The following is a 20,244-nucleotide window of genomic DNA, read 5'->3' on the forward strand; positions in this document are numbered from 1 at the left end:
AGATGGGAGTGGTTGGTGAGAGAGTTGGAGCTGATGTGCTATACCTTCGTGAACAAAGTTATCATCTGCACAGGAGTCTATAAGGGCTACAATGGGTGTGTTGTGAGTGGAACATAGAATGCAAGCAGGAACGGTCAGACGGGAGGGAGCGCTAGAGTAAATGCTGGTGTGGCTCACCACGGTGCTCTCGGATCGTGGTGAGCCTGGTCTTTTGGTTGCAGAGGGCACGTGGAAAGGAAGTGACCTGATTGACCGCAATAAATGCACAGCCACTGGTTGACGTGACGTTGACATTCCTGGGGATCTAGTCATGTATTACCAATTTGCATGGGCTCATCTGGTGCAGTAGGTGGTGACAAAGGGGCAATAAGAGGTGCAGAAGGCGGGTGAGATGCTAACATCATGGTGCTCACGGGGGAAGTGACCTTACGCACTCTAACCCCCCTCTCTCTCTCGAGCTATTTCCCGCAGTCTGTTGTCAAGGCGAATGGCGAGTTCTATAAGATCGAGAGAGAGAAGGATTCATCCCGGGCAGCGAGCTCGTCCTTTAACTGCTCTGACAGCCCCTAAGAGCAACGTCATCCCACCCGCATTCACCCGGAAGTATCCTGAATTCGATAGAATAAGATGCTACGGAACTAGATCCCTGAGTGAACCTCAGGAGGCGGCAAGTGGCTTCTCTGCCCTAACGGGGTGATCAAAGACTTTTTTCAGTTCGGGGGAAAAGGAATCAAATGACTGGGGAGCCGTTGTGCCATAACGAGGTGGACCATTTAGCTGCTTTACTGCGGAGGAGGTTAGTGACAAATGCGACCTTAGATTGTTCGGTGGGATAACTGTACGGTTGGAGGTTGAAAACTAGTGAGCAATTAAGTAAAAACTGGCTACATGCACCTAGGTCCCCGGGGTAGGGCTCGGGCGGAGGGACATGAGGTTCTCTGTACGGGAGGCGGAGTGGCTCGGAGCCTGCAGGCTCGGAAGGAGTACTTATGGGTGGGTTGTCAGTTTGCATTTTTGAAGAAACGAGGGAGACTTGTTGCGTCAGGGAGTGTGAGGATTCAATGATTTCCTGAAGAGCTTTGTCTTGTCACTCTATGTGGGCGCCTTGGAGGGTGAGTGCACGTTTCAGGGCCTGTGGTGTTTCTGGGTCCATTTATGGGCAGAGTATTCTGTCACGTCGGAATGGAGACTGGACCCAAGAGCAGGCGGAGGCTGAGAGGTTTTGATGAACAGTTTATTGAAAAGGGGAAATGTAGATGGCCCTTGAGGTGCGCTGGCGGGTAGTTGAAGCAGGGAATGCATGGCAGGTGGTGACGAGGGCCGGCGGATGGCTTGACGGCGTGGCGGGAGGAATTCACTTGGCGATGAACACGGAGGAAACATTGAGGACAAGGAGAGACACGGAAGTCAGAAAAGAGACGAGGAATTGTGTCACTTATGTGGAGACAGGGAAGCCGTTGTACCGCTGGAGAAGCTGTAATACTCATGCAAGAGTTTCCGGGATCTGGCAGGTTTTTATGCAGGTGGTAACAAGGGCTGATTGGTGACAGGTGCGCGGCTGAGGAAGGTGCTGGAAAGAGAGAGAGGGAAAGAGAGAGAGAGGGCAAGCTGGCGCAAGGCGCCACCAAGGCTCCAACTATGGTACTGCAGGGTGGCTCATGACACATGGCTGGGAACAACTAGGATGCACAGCATGGCTGGAAAACAGCTAGTAGTCACAACATGCAACAATAAAGCATGTGAAGATTGTATAAACTAATAGAAGTAATATTTGGTATATATGAAACCAAATCAGTTGCTACTCTATTTTTGTGTCTCAAATTATCCCCTCCGGAATTGGGTGACGCCTTCTGGTGAGTCGCAGTCTCGACCTCCGTCTGTGCTCCTGGACCTTGGGCCACTCCCCTCAGAAGATGGTGGTCAGATGATGGACTTAAATTTGTATTTAACACTCAAAGTTTTAAGAAGTAAACTTGGACTAAGACTTCAATAAAACCAAAAGACAAAAAGCTTGAGCTGATCACTCAATGTTTCGGCCTCGAACAAGTAATTCGTAGAGTAATTCGCCAAGATGTAAAATAACTGCTTGTTTAGATTTGTTTGTGAGAGAGACAGGAAATTTGGGTTCTTTATCCGCCCTAGCTTTTATGTACATAAGTATTTTTCCAGCCGTCACACCTGGTTTTACTCTTTTGTTTATCCGATAATTAAATCTTAGCTCCTCGGCGTTGCCTTCTCTTTCCAGATGCCCAAATTTGCCTATTTCCCACTGCACCTTTCTGGGGACCACCGATATGCAATGTCGCGGATTATTTGCTCTCCTATCAACTCTGTTTGATGCTTGGCACTCAGACTGCCCAAAACTGTTTTGATTAATATAGTGGCTGAGTAGTGCGGATTGTGGCATAGAATGACTCCAGAAGACAGGGAATCACGGATGTAGTCATCCATCGCCTTTTTTTTCCAGGCGGGAGAGATTGAAGAGACGGCTGGAGGGAAGAGGGGCTCCCGGGAGGAGATTGGCCAGGTCTTTTTACTGAACACCGGAGAGAGATCATGATACTCTTCGGGGCCTCGGGAGAGGTCAACGGGCGTGGCAGATGGTAGTGGGTTTCCAGAGGGCAGTATAGCAGCGAGCAGGCAAAATGAATGGCAGTGAGGGTTATGTTGTTTAAGCCAAGAAATTCCAAGGACTAATGGGGTCTCAGGGGAAGGGATAATGAAAAGAGAAATATTTTCGTACTGATTGCTAGAAATAAGCAAGGTGAGAGGCGATGTTTGGTGGGATGTTTGGCTCTGACCTTTTTGGGAGACTAGAGTGGTTGGAGAGGGAGTTGGATCTGATGTGGTATACCTTCGTGAATAAAATTATCGTCTGCACTGGAATCTATTAGGGCTACTATGGATGTGTGGTGAGTGGAACCTAGGATGCAAACATGGATGGTCATACAGGAGGGAGAGTTGTAGGAAATAGTGGTGTGGCTCACCACAGCGCTCCCGGCTCATGGGGAGCCTGGATTTTTTTTTGGCCGCAAGGGACGTGACGATGAATATGACCTGTTTTTTTTGTGGGAACTATAGAGGAATCAAGTTGATGAGCCACACAATGAAGTTATGGTAAAGAGTAGTGGAGGCTAGACTCAGGACAGATGTGAGTATTTGCGAGGAACATTGTGGTTTCATGCCTAGAAAGAGTACCACAGATGCATTTATTTGGCTTGAGGATGTTGATGTAAAAGTACAGAGAAGGTCAGAAGGAGCTACATTGTGTCTTTGTAGATCTAGAGAAAGCCAATGACATAGTACCCAGAGAGTAACTGTGGTACTGCATGCGGAAGTCTGGATATGACTTCCATAAGAAAGTCATTCATATGTGCATGAATGAGAGGGGTGGAGAGGGAAGCGTGGGGCTCCAGGGAGAAGAGATAGCAAGGGTGGACGACTTCAAATACTTGGGGTCAACAGTCCAGAGCAACGGTGAGTGTGGTAAGGAAGTGATGAAAAGGGTCCCAGCAGGTTGGAACAAGTGGAGGTATGTGTCAGTTGTGTTTTGTGACAGAAGAGTCTCTGCTAGGATGAAGGGCAAGTTTCATAAGACAGTGGTGAGGCCAGCCATGATGTATGGATTAGAGACTGTGGCACTGAAGAGACAACAGGCAGCAGAGCTGGAGGTGGCGGAAATGAAGATGTTGAGGTTCTCTCTCGGCGTGACCAGGCTGGATAGGATTAGAAATGAGCTCATCAGAAGGACAGCCAAGGTTCGATGTTTTGGATACAAAGTTAGAGAGAGCAGGTTTCGATGGTTTGGTCACATCCACAGGAGAGATATTTGTAAAAGGATGATGAGGATGAAGCTGCCAGGCAAGAGAGCGAAGACCAAAGAGAATTTCGATGGATCTCGTCAAGGAAGATCTGTGGGCAGTTGGTGTTCGAGAGGAGGATGCAGGAGATAGGCTTACATGGAAAAGGATGACACGCTTTGGCGACCCCTAACTGGACAAGCCGAAAGAAAACGTAGATAGTCATCAATAATATATTAGATGATAATTTAAAGATATTAACTGGTTTCATGAAGTGTGATCAGGCCAAGTCTCACACATGCAAACACGCACACACACAAGGAAGTTTGCATGCCTGTCCCTTTAAGTGCTCTCTCTCTCTCTCTCTCTCTTTCTCCCACACTTGTGTGACCCCCGACCCCCACCCTATCATGAGCAGGAAAGCTCTCGTCAGCGAGCAGAAACGTGCCCAAAACGTTTGTTTTCCATATCTTTGAAGAAAAAAAACCTTGCACTCAATACTACAGCACGGTGTACTCACACAGTTACATTTGCATCTCCCATGACATTCCGTTCTTCCTTAATAAGGTTCTGCGTGCCGATCAATCTACTTTCAAGTGAATCCGCCACATCAATGTTTCGCGTCTTCTGCAGACGTAGCTCCGTATCATCTCCGGTAATCTCTTGTCCACACCTTCAAATTGTTTTAAACATCCGGCTGGCATTATTGTATTTCATTTTTGAGTTGTTAATTGTTAACCCTTGAGGCTGTGGTGTTTGTCATCATATGCTTGATGGAGGCTGTGGTTGTTTCAAAAACACGTGTCATTATCTTTGTTTTAGTAAACCCAACTGGTAGTGGTAATGTATAGCTTGAATCCTCTTTTTTGAAGAATATTTACGACTTAAAGCAACTTGTTGTCAAGTAAATGGAGCCTTCGGCCACCATACAGCACTCGTTTCTCAAGTTTGGGCTCCCACACTAAAGCAAAAACTCGGTCAATCGACCGCTCGTATCTTTAAAATCTCATAATTCCTGTCACTCGTATCTCGAAGCAAAACTGTACATATCGGCAGGGTCTTACAGATGTGCATCATCATCAGTAAGGAAGATAGTCAGGAACAATTAGTTGTCCCTCCAGCTGAATTGCATTGTTTATACAAACCAATACACAGACATGCAATTAGAAAGAATGACTAATTATATTCCCCTTTTAACATGGAAGAAATTGTTGCTGTCAAGGTGCGACAGTGTCAAGAAGCAGACTAACTTCTCTCTAACAACTAGTGTCAATTTATTGTTCCCTCAGTGGGAGTCAAACTGTGAGTTTCTAAACATTCTTCAAATCACTTTTTACTAATTTTATTTTCCTCCCTTTCTGTCAGCACACCAATGATCGAAGTGGAAAATTTCACGATTTTCATCAAAAACAGCATTCGATTTCCAACCTTCAATTACACAAAGTAAGTTGATGAGATTCAACAAGAAATGCTTAAATTATTATCTGAATTATATTTTGTATTTATTATGATACTGTATATGGTGTATGATGTGATACAATATATGGGGATTTCTCTTTGTCTACAGAGGCAACTTCCTCCCCAACATCACCGACGAGTACATCAATAAATGTAACTTTGACATGGTCAACAATACTTATTGCCCCATCTTCAAAGTGGGAGATGTAGTCCGCTATGCACAGCAGAACTTCACCAAACTTGCAGACAAGGTAAAGTGCAGATCCAATGCTTTTCCCAATGACTCTGCCTTTTAAAGTTAGGTGTTAAAATTGTTCACACAATTTGTATTACAGCTAAGCCATACAGTATGTGTGGATGATGACTGTCAATATACCATTAACAGTTTCCTCTTAAACCAGTGGTTCTCAACTGTTGTCACCCTGGGACCTGAATTTTTCTGTTGTTGCTAAGTCGCGAGTCTTGCGACCCACTTTTACAGAAGTTCGGACCAATAAAGTTACCTGTACATGTATTGTTCAAAAATAACCTTTGAAAACATCTGAATGTCATATTTTTTAACATAACTACTCATGCTTAAATATTTAAAGTGCCTTATTAAGAAGTTGTAGATGAACCTAACTGCAGTGTTGGGAAAGTTCAGAGTAGAGCTGCTGCTCCTCCACATCGTAACCCTAACCCTAACCAACTACTTCAAAATGCAGTTCACCGTTGCAAAAATTACCTAGTTCAGTTCATAGTTCATAATTAAAACTTTTCTAGGAGAGCACTACTCCTATTCCGGCATCAGACGCATCAACTTCGACCACAAACCGCTGTTTGGGATCTGGCAAAGTGAGGATGGGAGTGGAGGTAAAGCTCGATTTTAGTTTCTGTAAAGCTGACTGACAAACTGGGTTCCACACAAAGGGTCTGTGTAGCGAGGTAAGCATGCAAAGGCGAGGCTATAGAACTGAAATTTCTAATGAATTTTCTGTAGAAATTTGCGAACCCTAAGAACCTTTCTTCATCCTTGCGTGACGTGGGAGTGGGCCAATTAATCACTGCATCGACTTTGCAAGGGTCCATTTTGACTTCACCTTGAGCCAGCACGAAACCCTGAAAAGAAACGGACGCCTTGTAGAACTCACATTTCTCACCTTGACACAAAGTTCATTCTGCAGTAAGTGCTGCATCACAGAGCGGACATGAATAATGTGAGTCTCCTCATCCGAGGAGAATATCAAAATAACGTCCAAATAGACAAAAAAATACACATTCAACATGTCATGCAAGACATCATTGACAAGGTTTTGGAAAACAGCTGGAGCATTAGTGAGTCCAAAAGGCATTACCAAATACCCATAATGTCCTGTTGGTATGTTGAATGCTGTTTTCCATTCATCCCCCTCTGTCATCCTGATGAGATGATACGCATTTCTGAAGTCCAGTTTGGTGAAAACCTTGGCTCCCTCCAGGAACTCAAAGGCAGTGGAGATGAGAGGAAGAAGGTACCTGTTTTTCACAGTTATCTCGTTGAGACCCGGTAATCGATACAGGCTCGCAGAGTCTTGTCCTTTTTGTCCATAAAGAAAAATCCTGTCCCGCAGGGGATGAAGATGGGCGAATGATCGCAGCTGCCAGTGATTCTTCCACATATTCCTTCATCGCCTTGTGTTCCGGCCCTGAAAGAGAGAACAACCTCCCCTGTGGAGGTATGGTTCCAGGCAGCAAGTCAACTGCACAGTCACAAGGTCTGTGAGGTGGAAGGGATTTGGCTCTGGAAAAAACGTCTTTAATGTGATGGTAACAGGTGGGCACTTGAAATAAGTCAGGATCCCCAGATGGGGTCTTTGGAATTTCATGAGAAACATATCCCTGAACATTACATGGAGGCTTGAAACAGTTCTGGGCGCAATTGCTGCCCCATGACATAACATGCCCAGAGGACCAGTCAACATGGGGGTGTGTAATTTCAACCAAGGGTTCCCTAAAATAAGGTCATAATTCATAGCGTCAAAAACATGAAAACTAATGCGTTCCAAAAGAGAATCAGGAAATGTCAATGTGAGTGTTCGGGTGCGGTGAGTGATCTTGCCCATAAAACTGCCGTCTGCAGCATAGGTCTTGCGGTGGCGTTTTACTTGAAAGGTTCTAAGGTGCATATGTCTAACGAGGATGGAGTTGAGTAAATTTGCGTCAGAACCAGAGTCAATCAATACAGATGTATGAATCTCTTGATCTGGAGAGCATAATGTCACTTTAGGAACAACCCTGGTAGGGTCTTCCTTAATAAAATTTAGACTCACCGCTGTCGTAAGCTTGTTACCGGTACCGGCAACCTTGACGTGACAGTTGCTCACGGAATGACCCAACTGACCGCAGTAGAAGCACCGGCCTACCCTCAGCCAGCGTTGACATTCCTCAGGGGAGAGACGGAACCTGCCCAGTTGCATGGGTTCATCCGTGGTGACGCTAGCCAGTGGATTGAGACCAGCAACATGGGATCTGCCTTGGTTTGGCTGGTCACCGAGGCTCGTCCTCCAGGTGCGCGGTGACGCATCCCTCAGCCGATCTCCATCCAGCTCGCGATCCAAAAGCCTTTTGTCGATCTTTACGGCGAGAGTGATGAGAGTGTCCAAGTCAGTCGGCAGGTCTAGTGGGACCAAACGATCTTTGACGGCGGGGGATAGTCCTTGAAAAAATGCATCGAGTAGTGCCCTGTTGTTCCACTGACTCTCAGCTACTAGAATGTGAAACTCAATCGCGTAATCTGACACCCTGCGCTTGCCTTGTTGTAAGGTGACAAGAGAGCGAGCTGCCTCACGATCTGGTGTGGAATACTGAAAAACATGCTCCATAGTCTTTACGAAAGAAGACACGCAGCGGCATTGCGGCTCCATTCAGCAGTAGCCCACGCCTCCGCACGACCAGTCAGGTGGGAAATGACAAAAGCAATCTTTGCCCGCTCGGTGGGGAAGACAGCTGCCGGCGGCTCCAAGTGGAGTTCGTACTGAGTGATAAACGGCTTAATATTCCCAGACTCTCCAGTCGAGAGAGCTGTGGTCAGACAGCAGCAGATGTGGGAGGTGGCGGCATGGTGACTGCTTCACATGGAAACGATGGTACAGTGGCAGCATTGGGTGGTGTGCCAGCTGGTTCCTTCTTCTGAACCATATTCATTTGAACTTCAAACTGTGAGGCCACCTGTCTCATTATAGTGTCCTGATGCTCTGACAGTCCCTTTAGATGAAGGTGGAGGGCAGCAAGCTGCTCATCCTGCTTTGATATGCATTGACCCTGCGCTGGAAGGGCTTTGCGCACCGGGTCTGAGTCTGCTGGGTCCATGTTATGGCCAGTTCGTTCTGTCATGAACGGAACAGAGGACATGACCCAAAATGCACGACTCCTATACAAATGGACAGTTTCAAAAAAGAGAGGTTTAATAAAAGAGCAGAGGTCAGTACACAGGCAGGCAATCCGGAAAGGCAACCTTATCCAAAAAACGTGAGGCAAAGAGGCAAGGTCAATCATCCGAACAGGGTCTAGTCTTACTATGAGTTGGTGACGTGGAAACAAGGAATGCTGGAACGTGACAACAAGGTACAACGAACTGGCGCCCAGAAAGAATGAGACAGGAGGTTAAATGCACTCGGTAATTACGGTAAATGAGGCACAGGTGGGGAAGATGCTCTCAGGAGCAGGTGTGGACGAGACAGGGGGAAGACAACAACCCTAACACAGCCCCATGACACTAAATTACCCATAGGTGTGAATGTGAGAGTGAATGGTTGTTTGTCAATGTGGGCCTTGCGATTGGCTGGTGACCAGTGCAGGGCGTACCCTGCCTCTAACCCGTAGTCAGCTGAGATAGGCGCCAGCACGCCTGTGACACTAGTGACGATAAGCGGTACAGAAAATGGATGGATGGATAAATAGAGACTGATGCATAAAACACCATCATGTTACAGTTTGAAATGAAAATGCATTTTCTTTTTATATTTCATGTAATAACTAATTGTTGCCAAGTGGTACAACCAATATTCCTCAGGTGGTGCAACCAATCTAAACCAATAAATTATAGGATAAAGCACCCAAATGGTTGTGTAATGTGTGTAGTTATTATACTAAACAATTGAATGTGTGTATTCGTGTAATTATTTTCCTGTCTTTAAATGTAAAATTGGATATCAACAATACTTAAAACCTGACCTACAGAATGCAAAATCTTATATTTTTGAAAAATAAAACTCCCACAATGATAAAGAAATAGCGGCACGGTGGCTGACTGGTTAGAGCGTCAGCCTCACAGTTCTGAGGACCCGGGTTGCCTGTGTGGAGTTTGCATGTTCTCCCCGTGCATGCGTGGGTTTTCTCCGGGCACTCCGGTTTCCTCCCACATCCCAAAAACATGCATTAATTGGAGATTCTAAATTGCCCGTAGGTGTGGATGTGAGTGCGAATGGTTGTTTGTTTCTATGTGCCCTTCGATTTACTGGCAACCAGTTGAGGGTGTACCCCGCCTCCTGCCTGATGACAGCTGGGATAGGCTCCAGCACGCCCGCGACCCTAGCGAGGAGAAGGGGCTCAGAAAATGGATGGATGGATAAAGAAATAATGTGTTACCTAGTGCAGATACGCAAAGGCAGGGGTATCAAACTAATTTTTGTCACGGGCCACTTTGTTGGTAGGGTTTCCCTCAGAGGGCCATTATGACCACCAAAATTAGTTAAAACAGAAACGTTATTCAATGAATGAGACTTATTCAACCACATTTTTCTGGACTCAAAAATATGCCATCCATCCATCTGTTTTCTACCGCTTATCCAAGGTCGCGTCGCGGGGGCAGTAGTCTCAAAATATGTAGTCTCTCCAGCGTGTCCTGGGTCGTCTCCTCCCGGTGGGACGTTCCCGGAACATCTCATCAGGGAGATGTCCGGGAGGCATCCGAATCAGATTCCCCAACCACCTCATCTGGCTCCTCTCGATGTGGAGGAGCAGCAGCTCTACTCTGAGATCCTCCCAGATGACTGAGCTTCTCACCCTATCTCTAAAGGAGAGCCCGGACACAACTGCGGAGGAAACTCATTTCGGCCACTTGTACCCGTGATCTTGTTCTTTCAGTCACAACCCACAGCTCATGACCATAGGTGAGTGTAGGAACATAGATAGACTGGTAAATTGAGAGCTTGGCCTTTTGGCTTAGCTCCCTCTTTACCACAATGGACCGATACAAAGTCTGCATCACTGCAGACGCTGCACCGATCCCCCTGTTGATCTCCAGTTCCATTCTTCCCTCACTTGTGAACAAGACCCCAAGATACTTGAACTCCTCCACTTGGGGCAGGATCTCATCCCTGACCTGGAGAGGGCACACCACCCTTTTCCGATTGAGGACCCTGGGGTCTCAGATTTGGAGGTGCTGATTCTCATCCCAGTCGCTTCACACTCGGCTGCAAACTGCTCCAGTGAGAGTTGGCGATCACGGCTTGATGAAGCCAACAGAACCATATCATCTGCAAAAAGCAGAGATGCAATACTGAGGTTACCATACCAGACCCCCTCTATGCCTCGGCTGTGCCTTGAAATTCTGTCCATAAAAGTTATGAACAGAATTGATGACAAAGGGCAGCCTCTAACCCTCACCAGGAACGAGTCCGACTTACTGCCGGATATGCGGACCAAACTATGACTCCGGTCGTACAGGGACCGAACAGCCCGCATCAAGGGGTTTGGTACCACATACTCCCGAAGCACCCCGCACAAGACTCCCCGAGGGACACGGTCGAACGCCTTCCCCAATTCCACAAAATACATGTAGACTGGTTGGGCGAAGTCTCATGCACCCTCGAGGACCCTGCCGAGGGTGTTGAGCTGGTCCAATGTTCCACGGCCAGGACAAAAATCACACTGCTCCTCCTGGATCTGAGATTCGGCTTCCCGACGGACCCTCCTCTCCAGTACCCCTGAATAGACCTTACCAGGGAGGCTGAGGAGTGTGACCCCCCTGTAGTTGGAACACACCCTATGGTCCCCCTTTTTAAAAAGGGGGCCCACCATGCCAGTCTGCCAATCCAGAGGCACTGTCCCCGATATCCACGCGATGTTGCAGAGGGATGTCAACCAGGACAGCCCCAAAACATCCAGAGCCTTTAGGAACTCCGGGCCAATCTCATCCACCCCCAGGGCCTTGCCACCGAGGAGCTGTTTAACCACCTCTGTGACCTCAACCCTTGAGATAGGAGAGCCCAGCTCAAGACCCCAGACTCTGCTTCCTCATGGGAAGGCGTGTCGGTGGAATAGAGGAGATCTTCGAAGTATTCTCCCCACCGACTCACAACGTCCCGAGTCGAGGTCAGCAGCGCCCCATCCCTACTATACAGTGTTGATGGTGCACTGCTTCCCCCTCCTGAGACGCCGGATGGTGGACCAGAATTTCCTCGAAGCCTTCCGGAAGTCTTTCGCCATGGTCTCACCGAACTCCTCCCATACCCGAGGTTTTGCTTCAGCGACCACCAAAGCTGTATTCCGCTTGGCCAGCCAGTACCCATCAGCTGCCTCAGGAGTCCCACAGCCCCAAAAGGCCCGATAGGACTCCTTCTTCACCTTGACGGCATCCCTCACCGTTGGTGTCCACCAACGGATTCGGGGATTGCCGCCACGACAGGCACCGAGCACCTTACGGCCACAGCTCCGGTCGGCCGCCTCGGCAATGGAGGTACGGGACATGGTCCACTTGAACTCGATGTCCCCCGCCTCCCCCGGAACATGAGCAAAGTTCTGTCGGAGGTGGGAGTTGAAACTCCTTCTGACAGGGTATTCTGCAAGACGTTCCCAGCAGGCCCTCACAATACGTTTGGGCCTACCACGTTGGACCGGCATCTTCCCCCACCATCAGAGCCAACTCAGCACAAGGTGGTGATCAGTTGACAGCTCCGCCCCTCTCTTCACCCGAGTGTCCAACCGACCACAAAGTCGATCATCGAACTGCGACCTAGGGTGTCCTGGTGCCTAGTGCACGTGTGGACACCCTCATGCTTGAACATGGTGTTCGTTATGGACAATCCATGGTGAGCACAGAAGTCTAATAACAGAACACCACTCGGGTTCTGATCGGGGGTGCCGTTCCTTCCAATCATGCCCTTCCAGGTCTCACTGTCATTGACGACATGAGCATTGTAGTCCCCCAGCAGAACGATGGAATCTCCAGCGGGAGTGCTCTCCAGCACCCCCTCCAAGGACTCCAAAAAGGGTGGGTAGTCTGAACTGCTTTTTGGTGTATAGGCACAAACAACAGTCAGGACCAGTTCCCCCACCCGAAGGCGGAGGGAGGCTACCCTCTCGTCCACCGGGGTGAACCCCAACGTACAGGCGCTGAGCCGGGGTGCAATAAGTATACCCACACCTGCTCGGCGCCTCCCATCGTGGGCAACTCCAGAGTGGAAGAGAGTCCAACCCCTCTCAAGAGGACTGGTACCAGATCCCTAGCAGTGTGTGGAGGCGAGTCCGACTATATCTCGTCGGAACTTCTCGACCTCACACACCAGCTCGGGCTCCTTCCCTGCCAGAGAGGTGACATTCCACATCCCTAGAGCCAGTTTCTGTAGCCGGGGAGTGGAAGAGAGTCCAACCCCTCTCAATAGGACTGGTACCAGATCCCAAGCTGTGTGTGGAGGAGAGTCCGACTATATCTCGTCGGAACTTCTCAACCTCACACACCAGCTCGGGCTCCTTCCCTGCCAGAGAGGTGACATTCCACATCCCTAGAGCCAGTTTCTGTAGCCGGGGATCGGATCGCCAAAGTCCCTGCCTTCGACCACCGCTTAGCTCGCACTGCACCCAACCCCTATGGCCCCTCCCACAGTTGTTGGGGAAAAAAAATCCCGCTTCCTCCCATTCCCATAGAGATTGATTCCAATCCTGAGCAAAACATTTACAGGATCCCCCTCGCTTTAGTCCCAGTCAATCTTGCTTAGTTTTTCTTCCTCTGTATAATGTATGTAGTACACCTCTGCCTTAGTCACACATTGAATTACCGTAAAGATCAAAAAACAAAACAGTTTATTAATAAAAGCCTTATTAATCCCTTAGTTTAGCAATGTTGAGCTCAATGCTGATGGGAAATGTTAAAATAAAATAAAATGAAAAAAAAAACGATCTGATTAAAAATAAAATATAACTGCATCATGGTTTCACTCCCGTCCATTCCCAGTGACTTTGTTATCATAGTTACCGCTCCCGCCCACTCCCGATGACCTTTGCTCCCGCTCCGCTTATTGTTTGGATATTTTTTTAGCTTTTTGTGGTATAATTACATCCCCCAGAATGAAATACAGTGCAAGCTGTTTATGATTCTGTGACTGTGTCGATGTCTGCAAAATGTCTTTTTAACTCATCTGTTGCATCCCTGGAGAGCATAGGTGTAGCCTTTTTTACTTATTTGGTCAACTAACCCATCCATCTATTTTCCAAGTCGCTTCTCCTCACTAGGGTCGCGGGCGTGCTGGAGCCTATCCCAGCTATTATCGGGCAGGAGGCGGGGTACACCCTGAAGTGGTTGCCAGCCAATCGCAGGGCACATACAAACAAACAACCATTCGCACTCACAGTCACACCTACGGGCAATTTAGAGTTGTCAATTAACCTACCACACATGTTTTTGGGATGTGGGAGGAAACTGGAGTGCCCGGAGAAAACCCACGCCGGCATGGGGAGAACATGCAAACTCCACACAGACGGGGCCGCGGATTGAACCCCGGTCCTCAGAACCGTGAGGCAGACGCTCTAACCAGTCGTCCACCGTGCCCTGCTCAACTAACCCAAAAAACAAAACAAAAAAAACTCTTGTACATGAGAAGAATGTGGACTGACTTAAAGTGAGAGGTACCGAGTGGTGTTCTTTGGGCTGTATGTGCTTTCTACAGTGTATGTTGCCATATTATTTGTCCAGTGTGTTACTCTTCTTCGTACCACACGTAACATACTGTTGGAAGCCTGGCAGGTCCCTATCCAGTCCACTGATATCCCAGAACCAGCATGGGAACATTAGGTTTGTTTTGTAGATGTTGGTGTTCACACTACACAGTCGCTGATCTGGCTAGCCATTCTGTATGGATTAGCATCCGGTGGAACATACAGTATATGAATCACCTCTCAATGTGCCTCCTTGTTAGGGGGGTGTGATAGGAATAAAGATTGGCTGGATGTGTGATTTGGACAAATCAGACGACCAGTGCAACCCTTCATACTCATTCACTCGACTGGATGCGATGTCACAGAAGAACACTGTCTCACCTGGTTACAATTTCAGGTATTTAGATCCAAGGTCGGGTAAATGTTTTATTTTAGTCAAAGTTTATTGACCGAATGAAACATATCCACTAAGCTTTGTCAAAAGCGTTTATACATCACAAGTTAAAATATCCTTAGAACTCTTCCTTCATATAGCTAGCATGGAATGTTATATTGAATAAAATGAGTAAAAATGAAAAAAATAAATGTTCAAAGCATCAGCTAGTCACACACAAATTAATGAGGTCTACTTTGCTTTACATAACTACAATGTTTGGTTTTCTTTGTTGGAGATTTGCCAAATATTATAAGATGGAAAATGGGACCGACTACCGTACATTGGTGAAAGCCTATGCAATAAGGTTTGATGTGCTCGTCAATGGAAATGTGAGTACTATATACACTTTGTTGTTAAAAGTTTTTTCATTATCAAATTTAGAATTGTGTTTTCCATTTTAGGCAGGAAAGTTCAACATGATTCCCACACTTATCAACATGGTAGCAGCCTTCACTTCAATTGGTGTGGTGAGTGTTGCGTGTCACATGACTCAAGTCAGACTCGAATCATGAATTGGATGACTTTAGACTCGACAATATGTTACAAGACTTGCAACTTGACTTGAACAGCAATGACTCATGACTTCACTTGGACTTCAACCCATTGACTTGAAAAGACCAAAACACTTTGAAACCAAAATCATAGCTTCTCTTTCTATGACTATTTATGTCATTTACTGTTGTACTACAGGAAAATAAATAGACAACATAATGCTGGGGGATTTACTGATTATTTATGAGGTCAAACTGTACCACAATATTATACGCTATAATGCTATACGCTCCAGACCTTAACTTAGTGCCCCTAACCATCCTTGGCCACTGCATGATTTTCGGCATAGCCTACCTGCTCTACCAAAAGACCCAGAAGCTGTGGCACTGCTTAGAACAGCACTCCAATGCTCGCCCCAAGCTCTTCCATAGGAAAGAAATGGCTGAACCCGAAAATGATCCAGCTCAAACAGTGGAGGAGGTACACCACTGCCACACTCCACGCTCCGCCTGACCTGTGTCCCGGACCTCCTCACTTCCTCTTATACCTAGGCTAAAGTTTCTCTCCTCTGTCTAGACTAGATCCCCTGCATTTCACCTCTTCATTTTGTTGACTATTTGAGTAAGTCACCCCAAATAGTTTATTTTTCTCTTTTTTTTAGACTCCCTCTGTTTTGCTTGGAAGGAGTTGGGCTGACTTAGTTTTTTTGATACCTTTTTTCTTTTCTTCTTTTCTCTTGCTACTTTTTTCCTGTTTTGGAGAACGGTACAAATATTCTTTGTTAATGTGAGTGTTAGCTTTTTCCTTTCAAATTTGAAATTTGATCTCACAACATAGATACACCTACAGTACATTGATGTCTATATTCAAATATAGACACACACCTTGAGTAAGAAGCTGTCATGGACAACTGTTATAGCCATAAAGGGGGATGGTATGCACTAATGTTGTACTCTTGTAACTGCATTGTTGTGTTCACCTGCCAACGTGTGCCATCTTTCATGAAGTCGCCATCCGTATCACCACCGAGCTGCTCCAGCTGGAGAAAAGAACGATATGTAGTGACGACACCTGATGTCCCGGTTGTCATGACAACCACAAGAACTGATAAACTGTTGCATTCCTGCCTCCTTAACCTCAACCAGCCAGTTTGCTTTCACAAAAGATAGGAAACCTAACCTAACAAGTCTCCTCAATGACTGGCACAGCATGGGTGAGGGCGGCGGTGGGGGGGGGCTGCTGATGACTGCTGAACAATGGAATATGGTCAGGCTCCGGTCGGCCGCCTCAGCAATGGAGGCGTGGAACATGGTCCACTCGGACCCGATGTCCCCCGCCTCCCCCGGAATGTTCTGTCGGAGGTGGGAGTTTAAACTACTTCTGACAGGGGATTCTGCCAGACGTCCCCAGCAGACCCTCACAATATGTTTGGGCCTGTCACGTCGGACCGGGATCTTCCCACACTATCAGTTGACAGCTCCGCCCCTCTCTTCACCCGACAATCCGTGATGAGCACAAAAGTCCAATAACAGAACACCGCTCGAGCTCTGATCAGGGGGGCCATTCCTCCCAATCACGCCCTTCCATGTCTCACTGTCATTGCCCAGGTGAGCATTGAAGTCCCCCAGCAGAACGATGGAATCCCCAGCGGGAGCGCTCTCCAGCACCCCCTCCAAGGACTCCAAAAAGGGTGGGTACTCTGAACTGTTGTTTGTGCCTATGCACCAAACAACAGTCAGGACCCGTCCCCCCACCCAAAGGCGGAGGGAGGCTACCCTCTCGTCCAACGGGGTGAACCCCAACGTACAGGCGCCGAGCCGGGGGGCAATAAGTATACCCACACCTGTTCGGCACCTCTCACCGTGGGCAACTCCAGAGTGGAAGAGAGTCCAACCCCTCTTGAGAGGACTGGTACCAGAGCCCAAGCTGTGTGTGGAGGCGAGTCCGACTATATCTAGTCGGAACTTCTCGACCTCACACACCAGCTCGGGCTCCTTCCCTGCCAGAGAGGTGACATTCCATGTCCCTAGAGCCAGCGTCTGCAGCCGGGGATCGGATCGCCAAGGTCCCCACCTTCGGCCACCGCCCAGCTCACACTGCACCCGACCCCAATGGCCCCTCCCACAGGTAGTGAGCCCATGGGAAAGGGGACCCACGTTATCCTTTCGGGCTGTGCCCGGCCGGGCCCCATCGATGCAGGCCCAGCCACCAGGCGCTCGCCTTCGAGCCCCACCACCAGGCCTGGCTCCAGAGGGGGGCCCCGGTGACCCGCGTCCGGGCAAGGGAAAATCAACCCCATCGTTTGTCATCATCATAAGGGGTCTTTGATTATAACGTTAAAACGTAAATCAAACTAAACCGGAAGTAACACAGGCGTTCACTTCCGGCGTATTCTTTGTCCAAAATGAATTATGTTTTTATCCAAAACCAGTATACGCTACAATGGTGTGGGCCTGCTTTCAGCAAATGGTACTGGTTAACTACACATTATTAAAGGAAGGATGAATAGGCAAAAAGACATTCTTGACAAAAATCTGCTGCCATCTACGAGGATGATTAAAATGAAACGAGGGTGGACATTTCAGCAGGATAAGGATCCAAAACATACTGCCAAGGAAACTCTCAGTTGGTTTCAAAGAAAAAAAGAAAAGCTGCTAGAATGGCTCAGCCAATCACCTGACTTGAATCCAATCAAAAGTCTATGGAAAGAGCTGAAACTCAAGGTCCATAAAAGAAGCCCCACGGAACCTTCAAGATTTGAAGACTGCTTTGTGTGGAGGAATGGGCCAAAATGACACCAGAGCAATGCATGCAACTAGTTTCTCCATACAGGAGGCGTCTTGAAGCTGTCATTCCAAAGTCTTTTTTTTTTTTTTTTTTTTTTTTTTTTTACAAAGAAATAAATACCAGTTGGCGTGTTCAATACTTTTTCCCTGTGTCATTTCACAATATTACACACAACTTAATTTCTGAGTTTATTTGTTCTCCTTTCTTTGTATATATGGATTGCTTGGGTTAATACCAACATCTGGTGACATTTTCATGTCAATAGCACCTTTGGAAATATATTTAATGAGGAAAATGGTGATGTTAAATACTTATTTCAGCCGCTTTACAAATTAATTAAATATAAAAATATATATATTAAAATATATTTTGTTGTTTGTTGTTCAAAAGGACTTGCAACTTGACTCAGGACCCGCATGTCTCGACTTGAGACTTGACTTGGGACTTGGCTGTCTCGACTTGGGACTTGAAATGGGACTTGAGGGCAAAGACTTGAAACTTCCTTGTGACTTGCAAAGCAATGACTTGGTCCCACCTCTTGGAGACATCAGGTGGGCGAATCCATTGATCCATCTGTTGATTTATGCCCATAACACATCCCGAGGGCTCATCAGCGACACAGTGGCATCCCAGGTGTGACCCCCTTGGTTTTTATCCCTCACCAGTTAACTCACAGACTAGTTGATGTCCTTCCTCTTGATCTACAGCCACAGACTCTAACGTTACTGTTTGTCGTAAGGCCAGTCCTTTCACCCCCACTATATTGTGGTTCATTTTTGACATTCCTCTGCATTTAGTGAAATGCTATTTCACAACATATTGTAGCTATGTGACATCATAATAACTATGTGCTAAGCCAGGGCTCAGGGTGTCGAACTAATTTTTGTTGCGCTTTTTCACAGAAGGCTGTTGTGACTCTCAAACCACATAAATTAGTGATGCATTGAAATGAACCGGCTTAGCATCATATTTACCAGCTTTAGCTGTAGCTTGTAGGGATAGCGTGAAACAAGTATTCCTCCTGCTGTGTTTACACTGGTCGTGAAACGAACATTCAGCTCCGCAGCTCGGCATTATATTTAGTCGCGTTAGCTGTGGCTCATAGGTAGCTTCTTCCAGAAGATACACCAAGTACTCTCCTGCGTGTTTCTCTCCTCAGTTCTTCATCACCCCTGTTTCCGTCTGGAAGCTCCTCCTGTCCACCAGGAGCCTGTCTCACCTCTCCCCAAAAAGCTCTTCCTTTCTCAGCTTCCACCACATGGTTCTCTGCTCTGCCTTTGTCTTCTTAATCTTCCTCCCCACCACCAGAGTCATCTTACACACCACCATCTTATACTGTCGAGTCACACTCTCCCCGACCACTACAGTCAGTAACTTCCTTCAGATTACATCGTCTGCACAAGATGTAAAAGATGTGCTTCTACCTCCACTCTTGTAGGTCACTTTATGTTCCTGCTTCTTCTGGAAAAAAGTGTTCACTACAGCCATTTGCATCCTTTTTACAAAGTCTACCACCATCTGTCCCTCCAAGTTTCTTTACTGGATGCCATACTTACGCATTACTTCTTCATCCCTCCTGTTTCCTTCGCCAACATTTCCATTAAAATCTGCACCAATCACGACTCTCTCGCTGTCTGGGATGCTCAGAACTACTTCGTCTAGCTCAGGGGTGCCCAAACTTTTTGGCTCAGGGGCCACATTGCCGTAAAAAAATTGTCATGCGGGCCAGCATTAATTTTACATGCTACCGACGAGGGGAATGCGTTTTTGTATTTTTATTTTACTTTGTTTTACTATGCTGTCTGCTGCTAGGTAGATCTTATAACTGCCTGACATGGGTAAATGAAGGTTAAAATAAAAATGAATGAAATGCAAACTAAAGTATTTTTATGAAATTTGACTCAAACTCAAACTTTATTCATCAGAACCAACAAACAACACGTTTGCATTCATGTGAAGGGTTATACTGAGATCTCGACTGCAGTCAATGGGTCAGGTCTGGCTCAAAAACGGTGGTTTTAATGCGCAAGATGTCACGCAGGTGGGAGTCACTTCGTCTTGTCCTCACGCGGTTCTTATTCATGTTCATGACTGAGAATGTCTTCTCGCACAATTATGTCGAGCCAAACAAGCTCAACATTTTCTTGTCAAATGTACGAATCTCTTGGAACCTGTCTTTATCCAGCTGCTGGTAAAAGTTGACAAGAGGGAGTCATTGGTACCGGCTGCGACACTCTGTGTCACACTGCAGCTCAATGAGCTCCAGCTGCAGGTGGGCTGGAACGTCACTGAGATCCACGGAAACGGGAGAAGAAAAAAGCGTGATCTCCTTTTCAATAGTTGAAAAATCCCTGAAACGCTGTTGAAACTCCTCAGTCA

General features: G+C 47.0%; 1 protein-coding gene across 1 annotated transcript in view; it reads left to right on the forward strand.

Moving 5' to 3' along the window:
- LOC133413057 (P2X purinoceptor 3-like) overlaps window positions 1-20,244 on the forward strand; it is a 75,619-nt gene that overhangs the window by 32,427 nt on the left and 22,948 nt on the right. Inside the window, exons 6-10 of the mRNA XM_061696944.1 lie at window positions 5,166-5,243; window positions 5,368-5,509; window positions 14,411-14,547; window positions 14,822-14,915; window positions 14,988-15,053. Of these exons, the coding sequence (XP_061552928.1) occupies window positions 5,166-5,243; window positions 5,368-5,509; window positions 14,411-14,547; window positions 14,822-14,915; window positions 14,988-15,053 (517 nt within the window). The remainder of the gene's footprint in view (window positions 1-5,165; window positions 5,244-5,367; window positions 5,510-14,410; window positions 14,548-14,821; window positions 14,916-14,987; window positions 15,054-20,244) is intronic.

Source organism: Phycodurus eques, chromosome 14, assembly GCF_024500275.1.
Source record: "Phycodurus eques isolate BA_2022a chromosome 14, UOR_Pequ_1.1, whole genome shotgun sequence".
NCBI classification, from domain to species: domain Eukaryota; kingdom Metazoa; phylum Chordata; class Actinopteri; order Syngnathiformes; family Syngnathidae; genus Phycodurus; species Phycodurus eques.